At 26.8% G+C, this 23,897-nt stretch overlaps 1 protein-coding gene across 1 annotated transcript in view; it reads left to right on the forward strand.

Annotated features, from left to right (window-relative positions):
* LOC107165043 (uncharacterized) overlaps window positions 1-23,897 on the forward strand; it is a 76,630-nt gene that overhangs the window by 2,685 nt on the left and 50,048 nt on the right. The window contains exons 2-3 of the mRNA XM_015513092.2: window positions 21,707-21,919; window positions 22,148-22,456. Of these exons, the coding sequence (XP_015368578.1) occupies window positions 21,734-21,919; window positions 22,148-22,456 (495 nt within the window). The 5' untranslated portion in view covers window positions 21,707-21,733. The remainder of the gene's footprint in view (window positions 1-21,706; window positions 21,920-22,147; window positions 22,457-23,897) is intronic.

A 23,897-nucleotide genomic window follows, 5' to 3' on the forward strand; every position in this document is an offset into this window, starting at 1 on the left:
CTATGTAATTAATACTTAATCAATAAAGAAAATAATAACAGGTATGTTTTCTAAACTGTGTAAATTGAAATTATAACCTGTATATATATTTATATTTATTTAGATTACTCAGCAGCAACGTCATGATAAATTTTTTATCCTTCTTTACATAATAAGGCAGAGTTTAATAAAATCATATTCATAGATGATATCAGTGGCTTTTATTTAAAGTAATCTATTTAAATCTATCTACTAAATAATTTAAATTTTTTGTATGATTACTTAAATTACAAATAGTGTATATTTGTTTAATTTTATTATTAATTAACACTATTGACACCAAAACGTTCTGCCATAGGTGGCATTCTTTGTAATTAGACAAATATTTTTCTGGAGACATACCTAAGTAATATGAAAATAAAATTGTATTATTACTATTATTATTATTATACCAAAAAAACCAATTCAATAAAAGTAAACAAATTTTTCAAATTTTTCAAATTTATCATATTAATTTTCTTTATACAAGGAAAGTTCCCAAATCTTTGTGAAATAATAAATTAAAATCAATGATATATTTAAACTAATATACATTTAATATGGTTCAGATATTAATTTGTATTTTCACGATTTACGTGATGAAATTGCCCATTGTTTAAAGCTCCTAATAACTATTAAGTAGCCAACTTTTGAATAATTATTATAATACGTTTTGTCACTTTTAGTTCATCTAAAGAAAAAAAATCTAAATTTATATTATAATTTAGCTAGGTGGTGTTAATTATTATTCCAACTATAACTATATATATCTACTTTTTACCTGACCATTTATAATATATGATATATAATAATGAGCAATGTTACTCACAACAACGATGAATAAAACTATACAATAAGTAAAAGATATGATCGGTTTTAAATTAATTTTGTTATTTAACTTCAAACTGATTTTGTTGTAAACAAATAATTAAACTAGTTTAATATATAATGATATGGTATCATGACCTTGTGATTTGTCACTTAGCAGCTTTAGTAATGTAGATTTAACGACATAGGTAGCTATAGTTTGTACAATAATTATAGTCGCAAAAAATAATTTGGATATCGTAATAGCTCATTTAGACATATTATAAGTAACACCTGTAAGTAAATCTTGATCTCCATACTTTTTTTTTAAACTATAATTTGTTGTGCCTTAAAATTAAATAAATATAAAACACAACATAATAATTAACAATTATAATGAATTTAATAACATACACTTAGAATAGGTAATAATAGGTACCTATTCAAATGTCTTATGAACTTATGCATGATTGGATTTTTTCAGATAGTTGATATTTTTTATTCTAAATATTCTAATATTGAATATTAATGAAATATATTAAATGCATTTTATTTTAAAATCACTTAATTTACACATTATTTCCATGAAGAATTTTAAAACCTTTTTTTTTAGTTAAATAATTAAAACAAAAGTAGGTACATTTTTGTTAGTTTAGCTATAGCGCTAACAAGTATCAATTATTAAATCCAACATAAATTGTTGTTTTTAATTCTATGATACTTAGAGAGCCTATAGATTATAATTATTATTCTCTTATGTTACCTATATCCATAATCTGATTTGTATAATTTCACAGTAAATTATATTTTTGTATGTAGCCTAATAAATTCACTAAATATATACATAACATACGAAAATAGGCATTTAAAACAATTATCACCATTAATTAAAATAATTATTTAGTTTTAGTTATTGGTATTGTTTAAAATCATTATGTAAATTATAATTAAAAAACCATTAAATAATTATTAATCAATTATTACGTAACTTAAAAGTTCAATGGAGTCGATCGATATCTTTATTTATGATGAAAAATAGGTACTGATTCTATAATTATAAATAATAAATTACCTGTTAATAACCTGTATTTTTCATATGGCCTATAACAAAATATTAGAAAAGCAATTTGAATGTAAAACAAGTGACAACCTAATATCTAATAAAGTAATAAATATTTACACATTATACATCGTTTAAGTATATAGATATAGTTTAACGTTTTAAAATCTTTCAGTTACTTATTTTAAAATACAAAGAATAATATTAGCACTACGTGACTAAATAAATTATGTTTTTAAAAATGTGTTGCGTAAAAGTATTATTATTAAACAATGTTAAAGTTTTACTTATATTTAAAAACAATTGATACCCACCAAGTAAAAAATAAATAATAATTTAGACATTAATAGACATACTATAACACAAAATTTACAATAATAATTATTAGGGCAATAGAATATATTATGATATTCTGTAGTATTTATATAATTAAATTATTATATGTTCTGAAATCATACGCCACATAAATAAAATAAATAAACTTAAATGAATACATTTTCAAGTAATGTATGCTTTTCAGGTAATAATTGTTATACCTATATAGGTTTATAGTTTCATAGGTTCAAAATGTATATAGATACAACTACTATTATAAATTAATAATTATTAAAAAAAACTGCTATATTAATGGTATTAAACGGGTTTGTATGTGTTAACATTTTAACTAAGAAATGTTGGTACAATGTTTGACGCTAAAAAGTGTCCTTGGTCCTTATCGATATAGATATTATGTTAAAGAAATTGATGTGTATAGGGTTGAACATATTTCTGGTGTAAATCCTTTCGGTACAATACAAACATTTATTTAGTTAGGGCTATAGAGAATTTAGTCACCGCAGCCATCACTGTTCAAAGGGGCCGATCAGATATTTTTACAAGGGTAGTTTTTTTTCTCTCAAGGACAAAAAACAAAATCACAAGTCACAATAAAATTAAACAAATATATTATATATATTATATACCTTCCTAGTACAATTAAGGCATGATAACAATGAAAGAAATATTTTTATACTTAAAGACATAATATATGTTATAAACTTGTATATTTTACAATTTAATTGTTACATTAAAGACATTAGGTAACATGATCATCACAAAAATATAGTTTCGGAGGTAAGTAATATGTATTTAAAATATGATCTAATTGATCTATATTATAGTTACATAGTATGTATAATTAAAAAAAAAAACTGTGAAATCTATGTTAACAAACAAGTGAGTTGCATCAAACATAATCATTTATTAATTATTAATACAATATTTTAAAATAGCTTTACTATTAATATTTATCTACACTAAAATTTATGTTTACAAATTATTAATGGTATGTTTATAGTAAAATTATAAAGTTTTATAATTTTATTACTTAGAGGTAATTAAATCAAGTATAAGCATTACATTTTAATTCTGCTTTTTAAATGCTATACTTCTAAAAATTTAGTATTCTCCAAATATGAAATCAATATTAGTCTATACGGGTAGTGGGTACCTACATTTAATTTTCCAACAATATCGTGCGTAACTGCATTAATATTATTTTTATTTAAATAAACCCACCTCTGAAATTAGAATCGTAACAGAAATACACAATAAATTATCAGCCTTGTCTCTTACAATTGACCACTTAGAATTAAGTAGACTGTCAATTTAAATAACGTATACGGCCGCCCTCCTCCCCCGCGGCCGACGCATAAACGATAATTGAAGTGTTTTGACATTATATAAATATACATTAACATGTGTATACGTTTCCGTTCCGTCTTCTATGGAAAAACTATGTTTTATATTATCATTATTGTTCGAAGGATGTTGTGTTTTGTAAATGATATGTATGTGACTTATTCATTATATTATTGTCCTTTGTAATAGTATGCGTGCGTATATTGGACCATAAAAGACCCGGACAATCGTCATTATAATGGAACTATATATGTGAATTGTGTATGTACTCATAAATGTTATATTATTATATAGTATAGGTATACGTTTTCAATTCATTTTTTTTTTTTTTTTTTTGGAGGAAAAATTAATAGTAATAACAGACCACCTGACCGCCTTCTTAAACAAGTGCCGATTCCTGCATTATATGTTTGACTTGTTAATCAAGCTGCATAATATGGTGAAACATAATGTTATAATTATATATGATAATGAGTCACGGCTTATTAACTATTAAACCCTCAGTTTTGAGGCATATCAGATTTCTAAAAACGTTTGTGTAATGAACCTGTAAAAAAACTTTGATTTTATTTAAAAAATCTACACGATGATTTAAGTGATTTCATACCAAACTGTAATGTTTATTGCATTTAAGGTATGTAATATAATACATTTTGTTATAAGAAATAATTACTTGAAATATTTTCTGATTTTCTTGTTGGTATGATTTTAAAATCAGTAGTAGGTACTCATGTCATATGGTAATAATATATAAATGTTACGCCGAATTTATGAAATTGCCGATTTCATGAAATCTGCAACGCTGTTGCCAAAAACGTGTAATCGGCAACTATGCCACCAAATTCACAAAATCGGCAAATTTTGATTGCTAATTTCATGAAATAGGCACACTTTTTTCTGCCGATTTCATGAATTTGGTAACACATTCCAAATATGAAATAGTGATACCTATATAAATAATCAAAATTTCACGCGTGTTCATTATTGGCATTACCAAGCCATTATCTTTATTCCCTATGACGATAATACGATGCCATCATATAGGTAAGTACAAACATTTTATCTTAGTTTGTATTGCTTTGATAAAAGTATAAATATAATATGAATATATAACTAAACATATATATTAATATAATTTCATAACATTCGACCCTTTTTATTTTTTTTTACAACTTTTTACACATAATTTATTATTACAATATGATTTTATTATATTTCCAGTGTTTATGTACAATCATAAATATAACACATTAATTTATATTTAATTATGTGTTATCATTATTTTAAGAATGGTCTTGCCGATTTGACGCAACCGGCAGTATTATGCATTTAAAGTTGCCGATTTCACGTTGTCGGCAACAGCGATGCAGATTTCATGTAATCGGCAATTTCATAAAAATTCGGCGTAACATAAACATAAAGAGCATATAATATGATCAGTTATACCAGCAATCTATTATCTATAATACTATATACCAACATAAGAATATTGTTTTTTTTTTGTATTCTATAAATTATACTATTATAGACTCAAAAACTACTGAATTTTTTTCGATAAAAGTCTTAAGAAGTTAAGACTACGTGCGGGTGTAAATAATTTATTTATTTTACCCCTTGAGGTTAACTCACAATTAGTTTTAGCTCATGTTAATCAAATATTTTTGTGTTTATTTAAATAACTGTCATTAGTGACACAATATATTATTATTATTTTAATTAGTAGAATTATGACATATTATAAAAATGTTTTAAAAAATGATTGATTACTTATAAATGATAATCATTAATTGTATTACGAATATTCTTCAGAATATACGAAAGACTACCTTAAGTAAAATACCTTTAGTACCTTTTCGTCTATTGAAATGAAATGAAATTCGAATAACTCAACTTTTAAATTCCTGTAGAATTACCTACCTATTATATCACGTTTAGACAAATAATTTTGAATACGGTTTTTTATTTATCCGTTAGCATGTTAAAATATAATAAAAATAACGCATGGGACAGCAATCGTCCATCACATAATACGTTATACTATTATCTTTACAATAATTTACTTGTAGACTTGTGGTATACAAATAAAACCAATGACTTAATGATCTGAATCTATTAAAAAAACGCGCACTAGTTCACTTATTTACAATATCAAGTTTTGAATAATTTTCGTATACTCTCAACTACTAAATCTATAATAATAAAATCCGTATGGTCACTTATATTATGGTGTTTATATGACTGTTTAAAACATAATAATGTATAATAATAAAAATGATGTGCCTAAAGGATTTATTTATAATAATCACATACAAACACTGTTTAAAAACCTTGCAACATTGTTTCTTGAAAATATTACAGTATTCTTTCTTTTATCCCCTTCTTATTTTATATTTTTCATCCCTTCAGTAGAATGTACTTAAATGGTGACCAGATGTATACAACATGCTCCTGGATGCACCTACCCCATGCACAATACTATTAAATTGCTAGCATATAATATAATATATATATAAATACGTGTACATTTTATACGATATACTATGCTACATGTGGTGTTCAACACTGAATGACTTATACATTTTTATTAAATATGAAATGTGTGTCATATTATATATTCTAAATTATGATATCAACAAATATGAAATAGTACAACATATTATGTTAGATGATAAATTTTTAAACATTAGTTTAACATTTAATTTTTTTATGAATTAATTTTCGATGGCTGATAAAATTGGTTAATAAATATAGGTATTATAAAATTATATTATTATTGATACCATAATATTTGAAAACATATTTATGATATTTTAACAAAACTTAAGGTGTGAAATAATGAATATTTGATATTTAAAAAAAATTCATAACAGACTATTTAGACACTTACTGAAAAAAAAACTAAAAATAGTAATTTCCCCTTAGTAAAAAAACAGAAGCACTAAAAAGTATAACGTTTTGAGTGGCAGGTGATGTTTATACATTTTTATTTTAACTCTTCAGACTTTTCAAAAAAAAATGTTAAGTAAAAAATAATGAAACATTCGTAGGTTGAAGTTATCGTGTACCAATCAAAAAATTGAAAATGGTTTGATTTTAAAATTATTTAAAACCTATCCAAATTATAATTAATTAGTATTTTTTTGTTATACGTTAATGTATGTAAGATCGAAATTCACAGTTGCATATGAACTAACGTACTACTTTGAATGTATTCTAAATTCCAATGTCAAACGTGTATTTAAAAATTCCTTCTTAAGTTTGACTTCTTTTGATTTTTAAGTTCAGGTCTACGTATATATTAGAGGTGGACGTAAGAGGTTAAGAGGGTGCGTGTAACGAAACATAAGTCAACTGTTTGCATCCTCAGAATTTAAAAACAACATTTGCATACAGATTTTTCATGTTAATTAATACAATTTTGATACGATTAAATAATTGTAAAATTGAACCTAAATAAACCCATAAAAAAAAAGAAAAATAACTTATATATTGTTAACGAGCCGTGAAATTTGGCATCAGGCCATCTATTAGAACATTACAACTTTGAGCTGTTCATATTATATTATTATTAGATGTTAAATAAAATATATTACGAATACGACTAAACAATAAAAATTCTAGTGAAATAAAATTATTTTATTTTATTTTATTACAAATTGGGCAATTTCATATAAGTACATAAAAAAAAAACTAAGTAAAGAAGTAACTTTTAAAATAATTTGGAATTATTAATGATAGTTGAAAGTAGTACAATTTATCTTATCAATACAAAAAATAATAATAATAAAAATTAAGGTAAATTACTTATTTTTAGAATTGTTATGTTTTCAATTTAGTTATAAACTATAGTGAAAGAATAATATTGATAAGCTTTTAAGTTTTAACATAAATGCAAACTTCAAAAAATACATTTTGTTAAAATATTATTGGAATTTTACACAAACATAAAAACAATAAAATATTATTAAAATAATATTGTACCTACCTACCCACATGGCTGTAGTCAATTTGCACCAAAATTGACCCAAAATATTTACAATATGTGTAATTTGCACCATTTTTTTAAAATGCGTTTGTAATTTTTACCAAAATAAATATATGTAATTTGCACAAAAATTAAAATCGATTATTTTTTCGATAGTACAAACTTATAAGTTTTTATATCCTAATATAAATTTAGCTTAGTTTTTATTTATAAAATAGCTGAGCTTATACACATATTGATTTAAGTACTAAGATTATAATATACAATTGTATAATTATGAATTTATAAATATAAAAAAAAGTTGGCCAATTAAAAAAAATATATGTTATTAAATAGTATTATTATTGTCATTCGTATCAATTTAGTCTCGAAGTCTACGAAGATACCGAGGAAAAATCGAATATTTAGAGTATATGATCCCTATAATTGTTATATAGCTATGACTCAATGACAAATGTTTATCTGAGGTGTTAACCTAATAATCATATCTTTGTTAGGTCGCGAGTCAAAGTTGAAAAGCGATATAAATTCGCTTCGAAATATGTATAATTCAAGATACCTAACTCAAATTTATCAAAATTTAGTTTAAAGGGAATAAAAATAAATCAAGTTGTCAAGTTTTTCAAATTATTGCGGCTGGACTTTATTACCAAAGTTATGATGATTTTTATCAGGTATTTTTAGTGAACATTATATTTGCACTCAAATGGATTATTCATATCATCCGAAATATATAGAGGTATAGAGGTATACTCGTAATTTATTCACATAATGAGTTTTTCACTCGTCTAATATTCTGTGTGGACGTTTCTATTCTTATATTTATATACATGAAGAACGTATCCTGTCACATGAATATATTATACAATTATTCCAATGACTTTCAAAAATATGTGTGATGTCATTTACACATTACCCTAGATTAATTACTGGGAGTTATAAGTACCTATAGGTGCTTATGTTTATAATTTTCACACTTGAAAATATAACATTTAAAACTATATAAGTATATATTATATTTATCAAAATTATAAATAATCAATTCAATTGTTATGTTTAATTAAAATTATACATCAGGTACCTACAATTGTTACATGTGCCATGTGATAATATAGTGTGATATAGTCAATCATTTGGTGTATAACTAATTTTGAACTGCTTTTGTTTTATTGTTAAATCTTTGCAATGCAAACCTACTTGTTATCTGATTTTTGACAATCTTTGAATAACCCTGAAAACAAAAACAAAAATATTTTATTTTATTTAGTTATCCGATTTGGTGATAAAGAGATATACAAGTAGGTAGTAAGTATTGATCGATATTACGTAGATATCGTGTGAATGTGTGATGTGTATACAATAAATAATAGAAACACGGGAGCTATGTTTTTAATTTTTATACATTAATACGGATGTCTGTTATATGCAACAACTGCAGATGGGTGACTATGGTATACAGTATACACTATAGTACTATACGTGTATATGCATATTGCATATATAAGAAAACAGTTACCGAGAAAATGTTTATGGCTGATTTTATGCGTTCCGATTGATACGAGCCGATTAATAAAACCCGTGTCGAGAGGGATTTTTATGCGCTTGCCCCGGTGTTTTCTTTTTCTTTTATTTATCACCCGTTCATGTGAAACGATCAACAGATGCATGGAAAAAAATGTGTTATACAAAACAGAACACGTAACCATGTATGCGGTATATTATTACTGAATAGTGAATATATATCGGTACATAGAAGCAGAAGCTTTAGCTTAACACAACTACGTGAAACTTACAAGAGAAACATAACATATTATGAAAAAACGCTTTCGAAGAAAGAAACTGTATATTCCAAAACAAATGTACGAAAATAGTCGAATAATATAAAAGTCCCAGATACATACAATTTATACATAGATAAAAATATTAATAATTATTATAGACATTAAATTATATGCATTATAATTATCGATAAAATGTTGCTAATATTGCAGCTTGTATATTATAGTTTCAATTCATTTCGGTATTAATACATGATGGTATATATCTACTACCTATGTCTAAGCTTTATATTTTGTTAAATGTTTAAACCTTTTGTTTATTAATTAAGTATATTATAAAAGTATTAATGCATTTTAATGTTAATTAATAAAATATTGTTATGTGTTGTATTATCGTAGGCAGTAGTTTTACTAATTTATGTAGTCTTTTTAAACATATATGTTCAAGACATTGTACTGTTTAACCTGAGTACATTTTTGTAGGATGTTATTTTAATAGTAATTCAACAAAAAATTAACAATTCCATACATTCTAAGAGTAGTAATAAAAAACAATTTTCGAAAAGTTTGTGTAATGATGCTATAACTCATATTTTTCATATTTGATTAGTTTAAGTTCGTGTTTGCATATATCAAATAAGACCAAATTTTGGCCAGTAACTTCATGTTTTTTTGGCTATCATGTGTGTATGCCAAGTATATTTAAAACAATCGTTAAACGTCAGAAGCGTTTAATAACGTCCGGTTTAATGGGTGTCTATACAATAATAGAAGGGCTTATTACGTGGAAAACGGTCGTTCGAGAAATGTTTATGACCGATTTTATAGGTTCCGATTAATGCAGGCCGCCGATTAATGAACTAGAGTTTTATTTTACCCCCTGTTTTTTATTTATCACATACGTGTGTAAGGCAGACATTATTTTTTTCTCAACAGAAATAGACAAACAAATTGTTAATACAATACTATTCTACGTCTAAAAGGAAGGAAATAAACGCCATCCCATAAAACTATTAGTGTTTCATGTATTTACATTTTTTCTTTTTCTTTTTTTTTTTTTTTAATGGCTAAGCAATAAAATACTAAAAGTCGGTTAGATAAAATAGACAATGAACAATGGTTAATGGAATAGTCATATAAGTTTAATATGGACATAATAGATCAGTATGTTATCCACAAAAATATTGTACCTAAATCATTATATTATATTTTGCATAGATAATAATATAATATATAGTCATAAAGAACACACGACAGTGAAAATACGTTTCTGTTACCCGTCTAAAGATTTTCGTCTCATTATTTAATTATTAATATTGTGTAGTTTTTCAAGGCTTTTCTGGTGGTTGTCTTTGGATATTTTTATGATTTTTGTGATACGCCACATACGTATATATAATATACCTATAAATAAATTTATAAATACAATATTATGATTAAGCCGATGACTATTTTTTATACAGTTATCACTTATTGCAAATTATATTGCCTTGCGATGAGAATATATTTGTATAAATAAATACTGTGTGTAGGTGGGTGTCGGTACTCGGATTCCGGTTGACATCGTCCTTCTTTCTCCAGCAGAAGCCCTCGATCACATCGCTCGTATCAACCTGTCTGATCCCTACAAGCCTATAGCCATATTATTATTATCACGGAATGTTTTAAATACATATATAATTTTATCGAAACCGGTTTTTTTTTTGTTAACAGATTTTTATAGCAACAAATCTGTGACTACCGTTGATGGTGTATATTAAATTATTTTGCTTGTCTGGATGGTTAAAACGCCATCACTTACGGAAACCACCCCGAATGCGTAGTTTACTCCTTGATGTAGATATATCAACTAAGCACTGTCGTGTGTTCAATACGCACCATGTTAAGTAGGTACATTTATAACAGTTAGTGTGTGCGTGTTGCCGAATATTATGTTTATAATATATAATATTTTATTTTATAATAAGGTGGCTGACGTTAAAATCTCGCAAAAAATTCACCATATAACGTGCCAAGTGCAAACGCAGTATTGACAGAAAGACACAATGTCGACGTGTAATTTTAGCACTTCGAAATTCAAGCTGTATATTGTTATTTATTACAGTATATGTGAATATAATCATCTCGAATGGATGTCAGTACGTCATGCGACAGTATTTCTACTACGCTTGAGCGATATTCGCATGCTTCGACGTAACATCTATAGGTGTTTCAATTTCAGATCTACAGTATTATCAGTATGGTATTATGGACCAATCATTTGTCAAATAAAAATTTATTTTATACTCAAGACAAATAAAATCATTAATTGTTCGCGATTAACAATTATCACTTTATAGAAATAGAAAGCTATTCCTCTATATACGCATATTATGTCTTCAAAAACCAAAAACAACCACGATGGCGGATTACTGCGTTGTGCATCATCGATGTATATATTTATTATTTATTATAATATAACATTTTTCAAATATATCATTCATCATTTATTGACTAAGTTGAAGCTATAATCAAATTTTTATCTGGTCTATTGTGTGAATCAAATATTAATTACAACGTGCGTAGGTAGATCTTACTCCACATGGCGTCCTATCACTTTAAGTTGTCAACTTCATAATCGAATAGCCAGCAAGTACCTATATATAGATATTAACATTTCAACTAATAGCCTATCTGTTACTATAGATTGGCCGTAATTGCAGATAAACATAATAATATAAGTCTCGCATTAGTGGTGATTATATAGATACTAAAATATATTATTTACTAATTACCGGTAATCGTACCTACTTTTACTTTTTGACTAAAACTAAACAAAATGCCACTCTAGAAAGAATTATAATAGATGATGGAATTGTGATCATCGGATACCATATACCAGCCAGTACATAATACCGAAATTAAATGTAGGTATACTCAAAACTTAATTACCTACGATATGCACTGCATAATTTTAATGAAATATATGATATTGTATACTAAATTATAAATATAGGTTACTTATAATATACATAGGTATACCTACTATATTTACGATTACATATACATAATTAATATTTAGTATCTATTTGTAAGCTTTTTGAATTTTCACTCGTTATTTTTATTTGTTTTACTGCAGAATTTAAAATTAAATCTAATTTATTTTTAACATATTATGTACCTACTTCTATTACATACGAAATATATCATGCATTACGCATAATGTACCTATGTTTCGATACAAATTACTGTTTCTATTGCTTAAAATTTTAGAAATAATAATTTTAAACACAAAGTGTATTTTATTCGAAATTTTATTATTGCATTTATATTACTGTCATTCTAAATATTCGGAATCATTGCTGTGGGCGGCCAATTACTAAATCGTTATTTACATTCGTCATCATAATCGATTATCAACGGTATGTATTGGGCCTGTGCAATTTAAAAAGGCGTATCACCCGCGTATACACGTCTACACAATAAAAGAACCGCCATATTCAACGTTCGCCCACGTGATACTGTTCTCTTTTGTATATAAAATGATTGTTTCTTATTTTATTTCATTTTTTATGAAATACAACATTACGTTTAGAACACTAAAAATGTCACATGAATTCATTATTATGAACTCCTAACATTCATTTACACATATCTAGTCTATATATTTTCAGACACGCAATTTTTTTGGTAAAGTTAAACATGCGTTTAGTATTTACGGTTGACGTTTGTGAATTATTTAATAACATACAACCATACAAATAACTCAATTATATAATCAATCAGTTGATATTTGTATATTATTCACACGTTTTTATAAATGTTCGGTTAGATTATAAATATTTTAATATCTTGAAAATTATCTATGCGTATTGTTTAGAATATAAGATATATAAGTATCCGCAAATACAATTTCTTCGGTTCAATATAATATAATATAGGTTTGTAACTTAATAACACTTAAAAATCGTATATATATACATACTACATAGCGTTCTTTCATTTTCAAAATTAAAATATATTTTATAATATTGCAAAATATAAGTGATTTGATATTTTTCCGCAAAAATTAATATTTGTCTTGTATAAACACGATATTAATCGTATATATTTTTTATTTTATCAATTGCATCTGACACTGCAATTGGTTCGTACCTATAGTATATAGAATTTTAGAATGTTGCGGGTACATATAGTAGATACACACTTTGGTTATTGATCATAACAATTTACGATTTTTTTATGAAATTAAATGTAACATTATATAAATATAATATATATACATAATAAAGGTAACTATATAAGCGTATATATTGAAAAGATGTTGGTGTAGTCTGTTGTTGTCTCGCTGAGCGCATATTATAGCTACAGATGTTATATCGGTCTATCAAACTGACCGTTGCAACCGTATATAATTTGGTTCATAGCTCACACCTTGACGGACTATACCATACAATATATTTTACATATTATGCATCATATAACATATATATATTATACTTACATGTCTATACCTGAGTGTGTTTACATCACCCTGCATTTATGAATATACCTACCTATATGTAATGGTAGTCCGGTCGTATATATAATGCACATATTGTGCATAAAATAATGTATTAATGTATATATAGGCTATAAATTTGCACGGCAATTTGCTCAGAATAACGAAGTGCCATGGGTTAAGTTACGGTGTGTCAAAGCCTATATTATAAAACTGCAGTAACACGCAAACACCGCTGGCACTACTACATAATATGTACTTCAAGCACTACCACGGACGGCTATATTATAATATGCTGAACCCGCAAACGTTAAAGTACATAGGTAAACCATTTTATATGTTGTAATACGTGAATTCAAGAATGCGTATATGTCGAAAACAATAATACTAAAACACATATTATGCTACAACTACTTACATCATATAACACTGTTGTAATGATATGTGGTGACGTTTCCATTACTATAATTATAATAAAAAAATCAAATTAAATAATACGAACTTTTTATCATCATCACAATAGGATCAAGTATACATGTTACATTATACTTCGCCGCCTCTACCCCCTCACCACCAAAGGTCCAAGGGCAATTAGTAATAGGTATATATTTTTTTAATCACTTTTTCGTGGACGCTTTTCGTGAGCATTGTACTAGCACTGCGCATTATAATAATATTATATGTTACCTATATATATACACAGCCACTAATAATAATGTAGCCACGGACGCTAACATATAGTACTATTATATTGCAATGATGTGAACGCTCTACTGCCTACCCATACTCAATGCGTATACATAGCTGTATATATAAACACGATGCATGGTACATTTCAATTTCAAGCCATCGGCCATACTCATAATTTTTTCGCGATAGATACCTACCTACAATATAACACTGATGGTCGGTGGTATCGGAGGTTTATTATAGTAAATGTCTGAACATCGCATAAAACGTTCAGAAGTATAAAATTTGTATTTTCAACTAAAACGCACTATTCTGCACCGATTAATAATATATTATCATATTCTAGGTTCTTACACAGAATAAATGGTTTTTGGCGTTGCAATAACACACTGAATTCAGAACCGCCAGAACCAGTGGGTTAACTTGATTTTATACTTGTATATATTATGTTCATGCTATAACATGAATACTATTAAAATGTAAGAGTGATGAATTGTAATATTAGTTATGGGTATGTGTTATAAAATCGATAAGATTTATCGTATAAATTAAATTACTAAATATACATTTAAATAAAATATTTTAATCCTATACCAACAACTTTAAAACGCTATTTTTTTAATTCGACTATATATAATACATATGCAGGGTGATTCACAATTTATGTTACAGCCTTTTGAATCACCCTGTATATCATGCTATACTATATCATAATATAATATTATTATATTATGATTATTGCATTAGCAAAGAAATAAGTTTATTAAAAAATGTATTTGTTAATAGGTATTTAGTGTTAATTTTATTATGAAAGTTATATTTAATTTAATTAAAAACAAATCTAAATATCTACCATAATAAAGCCGATAGGAATGATAATTTAGTCAGTATTAAATTATTTATTGTATAAATTATAAATAAACCGATTTTTAACGGTCATAAATCACATTTGAAGGTCTTTTTAAAAACAAAACAAGCATGAAAACAGCTAAACCGGACAATTCGTGTTGGGTTATTCAGAGTATGGTATAGACTGGTATATACTATACTGTAGTATACCTATATACATTTTTTACATTAATCGAATAATTTAATATATACAAACAGATATAATATCATCATAGCTTAAATGTTATAAATATATATCTTATTACAGTTGGTACATACAAAATAATATATTATTTTATTGGAATGTTTGATGCATAGGTACCTATTTGATACAGGTACTGTAGTTTTAAGTGTATAATAAACTATGTATACACTTAAACATTATACTATATTATATTATAACCTCTATTGGTATCATCTAATTTGTTACTATTTAAAATATTAAAACAGTGAACGAAATTTGATATAATCGAAATTCAACTAGCTAGTAGTGTGTTCTAGATAGGTACACAATTATTATATTATTAATTACTCTTCGTTTTTAAGCTTTTGACAATGAATCAATATTACAGTCTACAGCAGTAAAATACATAATTACCCGCGTATGTTGGTGATACCATACTTATTAATATTACATTTCAGGCTTGATATAATATTTCACTAAGTACATATTATAGAAATATCATAAAATGACAATTTATTGGTTTATATTTTGTAATAAGTATATTGTGCATCAATATTCTTGTGTTTTCAACATCCACCGTTTCTCTTTTACATAATTAGTTATCAGTTGTTATTTATTAATGGCATTCAAAATAATTTCGCGTGGTAAGATTTAATTTAAAAAGCATTATCATACGTTATACGTGTATAATTAATCTGGGATTATAATATACGACTCTGGTCTTGATTAAATACATAACGCCCACTATATGCCGATATTTTGAATTTAACTACCCACGTTATTATAATGACACCTTTTGATCATAACAAATACATCAAAACAATAATATTATTCTTGATAATATTAAAAAGGTGTAAAATGGAAATTTTTCATTGTAATTTATAAATGTAATTCCAGCTAGTAGACATACTAAAAAAAGTACCCAAAGAAAACCTAATAAAAAACATTCAATTGTTATTTAATATTTAACGTATTAAATAACTGACAATATTCCAATTAATGCAATAATATATACCTATAATATAATAAAAATGTCATTAAAAAATATTATACCCAAAATATATGTATATATAAATATTTAATAAGTAGATCTTTATTATTTTTTAATTTATTTAATGTTTTTAATATACATTAACAAAAGCAACTAAAGAGATTCATAATAACTAAATGAAATACAAAATAAACTTTTAAAAATTCTTTAGTTAAAACTTAAATGAAAATGCAAACAATACGAGAATACACTACATTACTATTGATGGAATTGTAATTAATAACCAGTCATTTATAAACTGCAGATGATAATATATAAATTATAGAAGTAGGAAATATAAGTTATGAGTTAATGAAGTTTTTTTTTATTGAAACGAAGTTAACATATTTATAATCTATATTTGCGTGTTTTACAATGAGTAAATTTGATGATATTTGATTGACAGGAGGGGGAAGTAACTCAGTGACGCAGCACCCCGTTAGGTCATGAAGTTATATTCAAAATATTACCACGCATTGAAATTATACATATTTTATAATATGAAAAGTATATAAAAGTGAAGATTATATTTAAAATATATGGTTCTCTAAACATAGGAATTTGCAACATGTATATTAATTTTATAAATAACAAATTTAACTAAATAAAATAATATGATAGAGTTTATAAAGTAGTTCAAATATATTTTAAGAAGAATAGCCAAAATAATTAAAAATAATATTTCATAAATAATTTAGACAAATCAATAAACTAAAATATTTAAAATCTGTTTAATATCCTAATCGATAATAATTGTAAAATGTATTAATATTATATGAATTAAAAATAGTCTATGTAATATATTATTTAAAATCGTAATTACATAGTACCGAACTAATTTTTTTCTAAACCTCGTACTTTTAATTTTTCTTAGACGTTTATTTCATTACTTTGTTAGAATTTGATTAACGACCATCGATATTATACCCGATATTACGTTGGAATAGTAATAACAGTCGAAATTGATGGGTATCTGTATCGGAATGCGAAAATTTTCGTGGAGGAGTGAGAAAAAAAAGAGGGAAAAAACACAAAATAACACACGTCATTTGGATGTTTACTAATCTTGTTTTCCGTTTAGGTCGCAGATAGCAGGGCGCGTAAGGGTTGGCTTCAATGGATGGTGGAAAACCGTTCAAAGGGTGACGTTAGTAGTCGTGCAATGATATTAATGATGTAGTTGGAATTTATTTAACGACCGGCGGTGACCGAAAATAAAAACTGTTTTAAACTGTAGCGAACGGGAATCTATCACTGTAATTAATGAACTTATAATGACAGCACACCTATATCATTAGTGTGCGCGCTTTAAACGAATCATCTGCTGCTATGAAGGTATAACTGCAAACCGAGCGTCTTCGGCGTGGATGTAAGTGAAAAGCAAACACACTAAAAACCCACAAAACTTTCGTGTGCCTACTTTATTTTATATAACATAATGTCTATAATCATATACAGACAGTTTCTTGTTGTGTTACAAACAGGGGCGGGTCCAGCCAAAAATAACGGGGGGGGGGGCAGTAGTATTTCATAGACGTATATATAGTGACTGTTTCCAAAAATTAATAATTTATATACACAATAAATTTTATATGGATATGAAGTTTTTTATAGAACGGGGGGGGGGGGGGGGGCGATCAGCCTCTCCCACTGGATCCGACATTGGTTACAAACTTTGAGAGCGCGCTGTTTCATGTTATGTCAGTGAAGTAGAATCGAAAACCCGCTATATTTATTTTGCGATTGCTGAATTTTTAATGGCGATTCACGTGTTAGCTTTATTTAATATTGCCGTTCAAAATGTAATTTAATAAATATTGAACTATTAAAAGTTCTCTCAATAATTCAAAAACATAAATAAGTTTTCAATTCCATTAATCGGTAAAACGATTATTCTAAAAAATTACACAATACAACTTGAGCAACCCTGTACATAATATAAATTATTAGGGGTTTCTATATGTGTGTGAATAAAGGGCAATGGGTATTGGACCAACCGATCTAGACACAAAATATTTTCTAATACTAAGCATAATGTACGAGTGTTCATTGTGGTGATGCTGTTGTTTTGTTTAGCCCATGTCGACTTTTAAAAATATTATACTTATAGTTGTACAGACACCCTTGACATTTATATATTTAATATATATATATAGACTTTTGCGATTTCTTCTAGCACGTTCTCATCATTAATAAAATAACGTCCAACGACCGTGCATAATACCTGTCACACATATCACTATCACTACCCGGAGGAATGAAGAAATAATAAGAGTCACGTGTCTTTACATCAAACAATAACGTTCACCGTATTTCCGGTCGACCACTTTGGTAGTAACTAATGAATTTATTGCTTCTACAAATGTATTTCTTTAAATGCATGTTAAATCATTTGACACCGTTGTCTCATGCATCGAGGAGATTTTCTTTTTACGATCAAATTTGTTAAATAACGTGTGTTTGAAATAATATACAGTACCTATCTACCTAACACAACTATAATTATGTTTTCATGATATCAATCAGCCATCAGGTTGTATTTATAAATCTGTAAAATATTTTATAAGAATTCAATTCGCATTCAAACATTAAAATGTAGTATTACACACATAACAAAAAGGATTATTTAGTAATAGGTATTAAATACAGATACCGAATAAAGAATATAAAACACAAAACTTTTTAATTCATTTTCATTTTCTCTTATAAATGGAAATATCAGCTGTTATTTATTTATCAATTTTTTTTTTTTTTATTGGCACATCATCAACAACTAAGGTTATTAGCTTGGTAAATAATAATATTACCATACATATTAATGAGTACATTAAATTATTTAGATTGAGTTATACACATGAATATATTTTAGAAATAAAATAATCTTTTTCTTAGTCCAATTCTTCAATTGGATTAAGAGTTTAAAAAAAAGTTATCTGCAATTGCTAGGCTATTCCTAGGTTTCTATGTGACTTCAACGGTGTATGAGGAGATGTTAGACTGTGAGATGTTCTCCGCAGGTTTGGCACAGTGTGTGTTCTTTTCTTCGCATGAGATGTCCATGGGTCATTTTAAAGTGACTTATACGGAGTCAATTGATTAGTTATTATATTGGATGATTTATATAATTTATTTTCTAAGTATTCAATTACTATAATACAGTTTTGTTTTTGCAATGACGATAAGAAATAAAGTTACCTATACATTCGCATGATGCTTTTTTGGTTTTAAGTAATTAAATGATTTTAATTATAACTTCCGGAGTAATCATGATTGCAACAATATAATAAATGTTAACATTAAAAATGTATCATTAATAAGTTCAAAACTGAAACTGCTGTACAATATTTTTTTTTTTATTATTATGTAGGTACCTATTTAAAATATAACATAATAGGTACAACCTATTATATTGTAATATTATACTAAACAATTCATGTCTGAATTCATTTCAATTAGGTAGGTAACTTCTATTCATTTTCTATTTCTATTTTTTCCATTATTATTATTTCAACCATTTAATTACCGGAATTTGTTTTACTCGTGAATTTATCGTACTCTACATTGTTAATTAATCTGTAAAATAACATTCAAAAACTATGTCACTTCATATTATATTTACTTGACGCCGCGCTAGATTACTTATATAAAAATCGGTGCAAGACCAAATGATGTGTGGCTTAGCGCCAATTGGACTAATGTAGTTTTAATGAAACACGTACTTGATTTTTTTTATGTGTCTTTTTCTCGAGAGACAAAAAGTGTTTTTATTTTTTTAATTATTAATTTAATTGGACGTCATTATTGATATATGTTATTTCCTTGAGACTTCTGATCTATGCAATATAGATTTTCAAAAAATATATTATGGTTTATGATTACCTATACCTCTGTAATTAAATTAATATCGTAACAATCTTAAAATTAAATTGTATGCCAAATAACTCCAAACTAATATTTTATAACTTAATTTGTGACTATTTTAGATTCTGAGCGGAGCGAGAAATGTATTGGTTTTACAATAATGTTTATTTCTTTTTTATTCTGTAAACACTTTTTCTCCCTCTAAACTTCCTCAAAAGTATCAAATGTAGCATTTTTTCTGAAAGTTTATGTTCTGGAGCTGGTACATTAACGAGGTCATTTTTTGATTTTCGAAACGGTACTCGAAATAAAAGCGGTTAAATGAGAAAAAATGTACGATTTCACGATTTTATAATACTAAATAATTACGGACGACGTTTTTACCAGAAATATTGCTTTAAATGAAAAATGACAAGAGATCTTATATGTTATATTTTGTTTTGTTCCTTACGGTTTAAAGTTCGGAAAATTGTAGCCATTTTTGAGCTATTTATAGAATTTTTTAATTTTGGGAGTTTTTTGTTGTAATTCAGTTAAAAACATTCGTAAAAACTTGAAATTTGGGTTGTTTACTTATATCAGCCTTACCTAAACATGGTAAAATTTTCAAAACATTTGAGTAACATTTTAAATCTAAGATTTGAAATTTTTTAATAATCTATAATATATCTCAGATAAACCGTCTCCGCTCAGAATCGTTTTTCGTATACAATGATATAAAATCATTGGATTCAAGTTTAATTCCATCCATTACTGTCACCCACTTGTCACCTACTGTACAAAACAGCGACATCCACTAGTCACTATTTACCCGCTTTTTTTATATTGTTCATTTTTTTATATTTTGCTCGCTGTTCTTCATGTTTATAATTATTATAATAGGCATAAGAAATATTTAGATTCGTAGAAGACCTAATTTTAAACGTTATACGTAAAGGTATTTTATAAATATTTTATATAATAAGTATTTTATATAATATTTTATAAATTTTATAAATTTACTATAAATTATTACTGCAGTAATAACATTTACTAACTACCTATGATCATTTATAAATAAAATGAGGGGTCTAACGATTTAATGGAATAATACCTTAATATGTTCTAAGTATAAAGGTGGGACTATTAATTATTAGTTTCCAATATAATGTTATAATGAATTAATTAATAATATTAGTTTTATTAATACCCATATTTTTTTTTAATCATAAATGTATTTATAATATTATACTCACTGTTATTTAGTTAAGTACCGATTTGCCAATTGACTGTATGAAAATGACAATGGATGCCACAGATAGTGCAAGACTTGGCTTAAATTTGAATTTGAGCGTGCAGCCTCAATCATATCATTGGATGCAATCACCTAAAGGTACTGATGACGAGGACGAGGACGACCGCAGAAGAGTGGATGATGATTGTTCACCGGAAGAAGAACCGGATATCCTGGAAATGCAGGTATAATTTCATTAATTAGTTTCCTATTGTAAATGACTCATCCAACAATAAATAACTATAGGTACTTAGAAATCTTACATTCTAGAAAGTTGAAAAACTTAAACTACTAAATGTGTATAAGTCCTGAATTTAATAACCCCTGTGGCCCTGTGGCTTACAAACTTTTTGTTTTATCTGTAGTCTTGTAAAAGCAGGCATATCATATTAATTTACATGTTTTGATTTCAGAGAGAAGAACGAGAAACCCTAAATCAGTTGGCTCGTCGTTTGGCAAGTGCGCCACACGGACTGATGGGAGGTCACACAGCGTCTATGATACAACATTTGGTTTATCGTCATCCTAATGGGATGCCTATGTCTGATCAGATCGTCATGCCAATACCCTCTAGACGACCAGCCAATATAGAATCACCACCAGGATCTAGCCGATCAGGTGACACACCTCTTGGTCATGAATATACACAGGAAAACGAATCATCTTTGTTAGCCAGAAAGGGTGAAGCACAATCGTGGACTTTTGAAGAACAGTTTAGACAGGTATGTTATTTTTTTCTATCTGTCATCAATATTTGGAGTAGTAAAAGCTCAGATTTTTGAAATCAGCATATTTTCTGATAGTAAGGTGAATTTAACTGGTGTATTCGGGACATCAAGATTGAAAATTCTCAGTAGTTTTCGAATGCGTTAAGAAATGTCAAAACTAATAACCATAAAAATAACAAAATTTTCACCAGGTTTTAGAATGACTATATTTTTCATATACGATAACATTTTAAAAATATTTAGAATCTTTTTGAGCTATTATTGTCCATGACATTATTTTTTAGTTATAAAATTATAAAAATGTTGTTTTACTTAATAATGTTTGGAAATTTAATAGAATATTCCCCACACGTTTTTCTACCTTGAACAAAAAAAATGAAAAAAATAGCTTAAAAAAATAGCAATATTTATTGCCAAGAGATATTTTTGATTTTTATTATTACTTTTTTTTTTCAAATATGAAATTTGATTATTTATACAAGTATGGTTAACACACCGTCTCCGCTCGCAATCATATTTCGTATACAATGATTTATCATTGAATTCAAATTTAACACATCCATTAAAATTACAAACTAGGTACTATATAATAGGTATACTCGAAAACTGAATCGGTATTTATTTCTCCGCTTTCTTTTTAGTGAGGATAAAATTGTAATTTTAATCAAAATACTGTATACTCATCGTACTATTTTAACATCTGAATTAGATTTTTATCGTTTTAAATTTAACATAATATTTAAAAGTCATACATAGGTTTCTTTTTAATAATTTATCATTTATCTACCTATGAAATAATAAACATTAAAATAGCAAACCTACTGAAGTCACTAAGTTATTTTTTGTCACAATAAAGAGTTTGGTAACAGGATTTATTTCAATCTTTATTAAACACTCATCATAGGTGCATAACGCATATAATATAGTAATAGATGTGGGCAATGGAGTAAACAATGTTTTCTCGGTACTAAAAAAAAAAATATGCAAATTAAAAACATTTCGTGATGATTTCCCATAGTCTATATTGATAAATTTTTACTTTCGTGGGGGAGGATAAATATCTTTTTTTTACATGTACTTAATATAATAATTCTCGTCAAACACACGACACATTGTCACCGGTAGATGTGCGAGTGTAGATGTCCTTTCTCATGGAGGTCGACGACACTCGGTCATACACAAAAGACCACAATCAGTAAATTATGTATGTGTGTATGAGATACGTATAATGAAACAAATAGCCGAAAAAATACGATGAGAGAAAAAAAGGGAAATGAATGAATGACAAATATATACGCACACCTGTTGAATTGGTCACAAGAGACGGCGAAATTAATAAGAGCGGCGCGCGGCCGGTGGACAATACCACTACCGGGTGAGAATATTTTATGCCGTGAGAGACGGATTTCGATCGCATGTCAACCGATTTGTCATC

Source organism: Diuraphis noxia, unplaced genomic scaffold (assembly GCF_037042655.1).
Source record: "Diuraphis noxia isolate RWA-SAM2 unplaced genomic scaffold, SU_Dnox_SAM2 contig0002, whole genome shotgun sequence".
Classification (NCBI taxonomy): Eukaryota; Metazoa; Arthropoda; class Insecta; order Hemiptera; family Aphididae; genus Diuraphis; species Diuraphis noxia.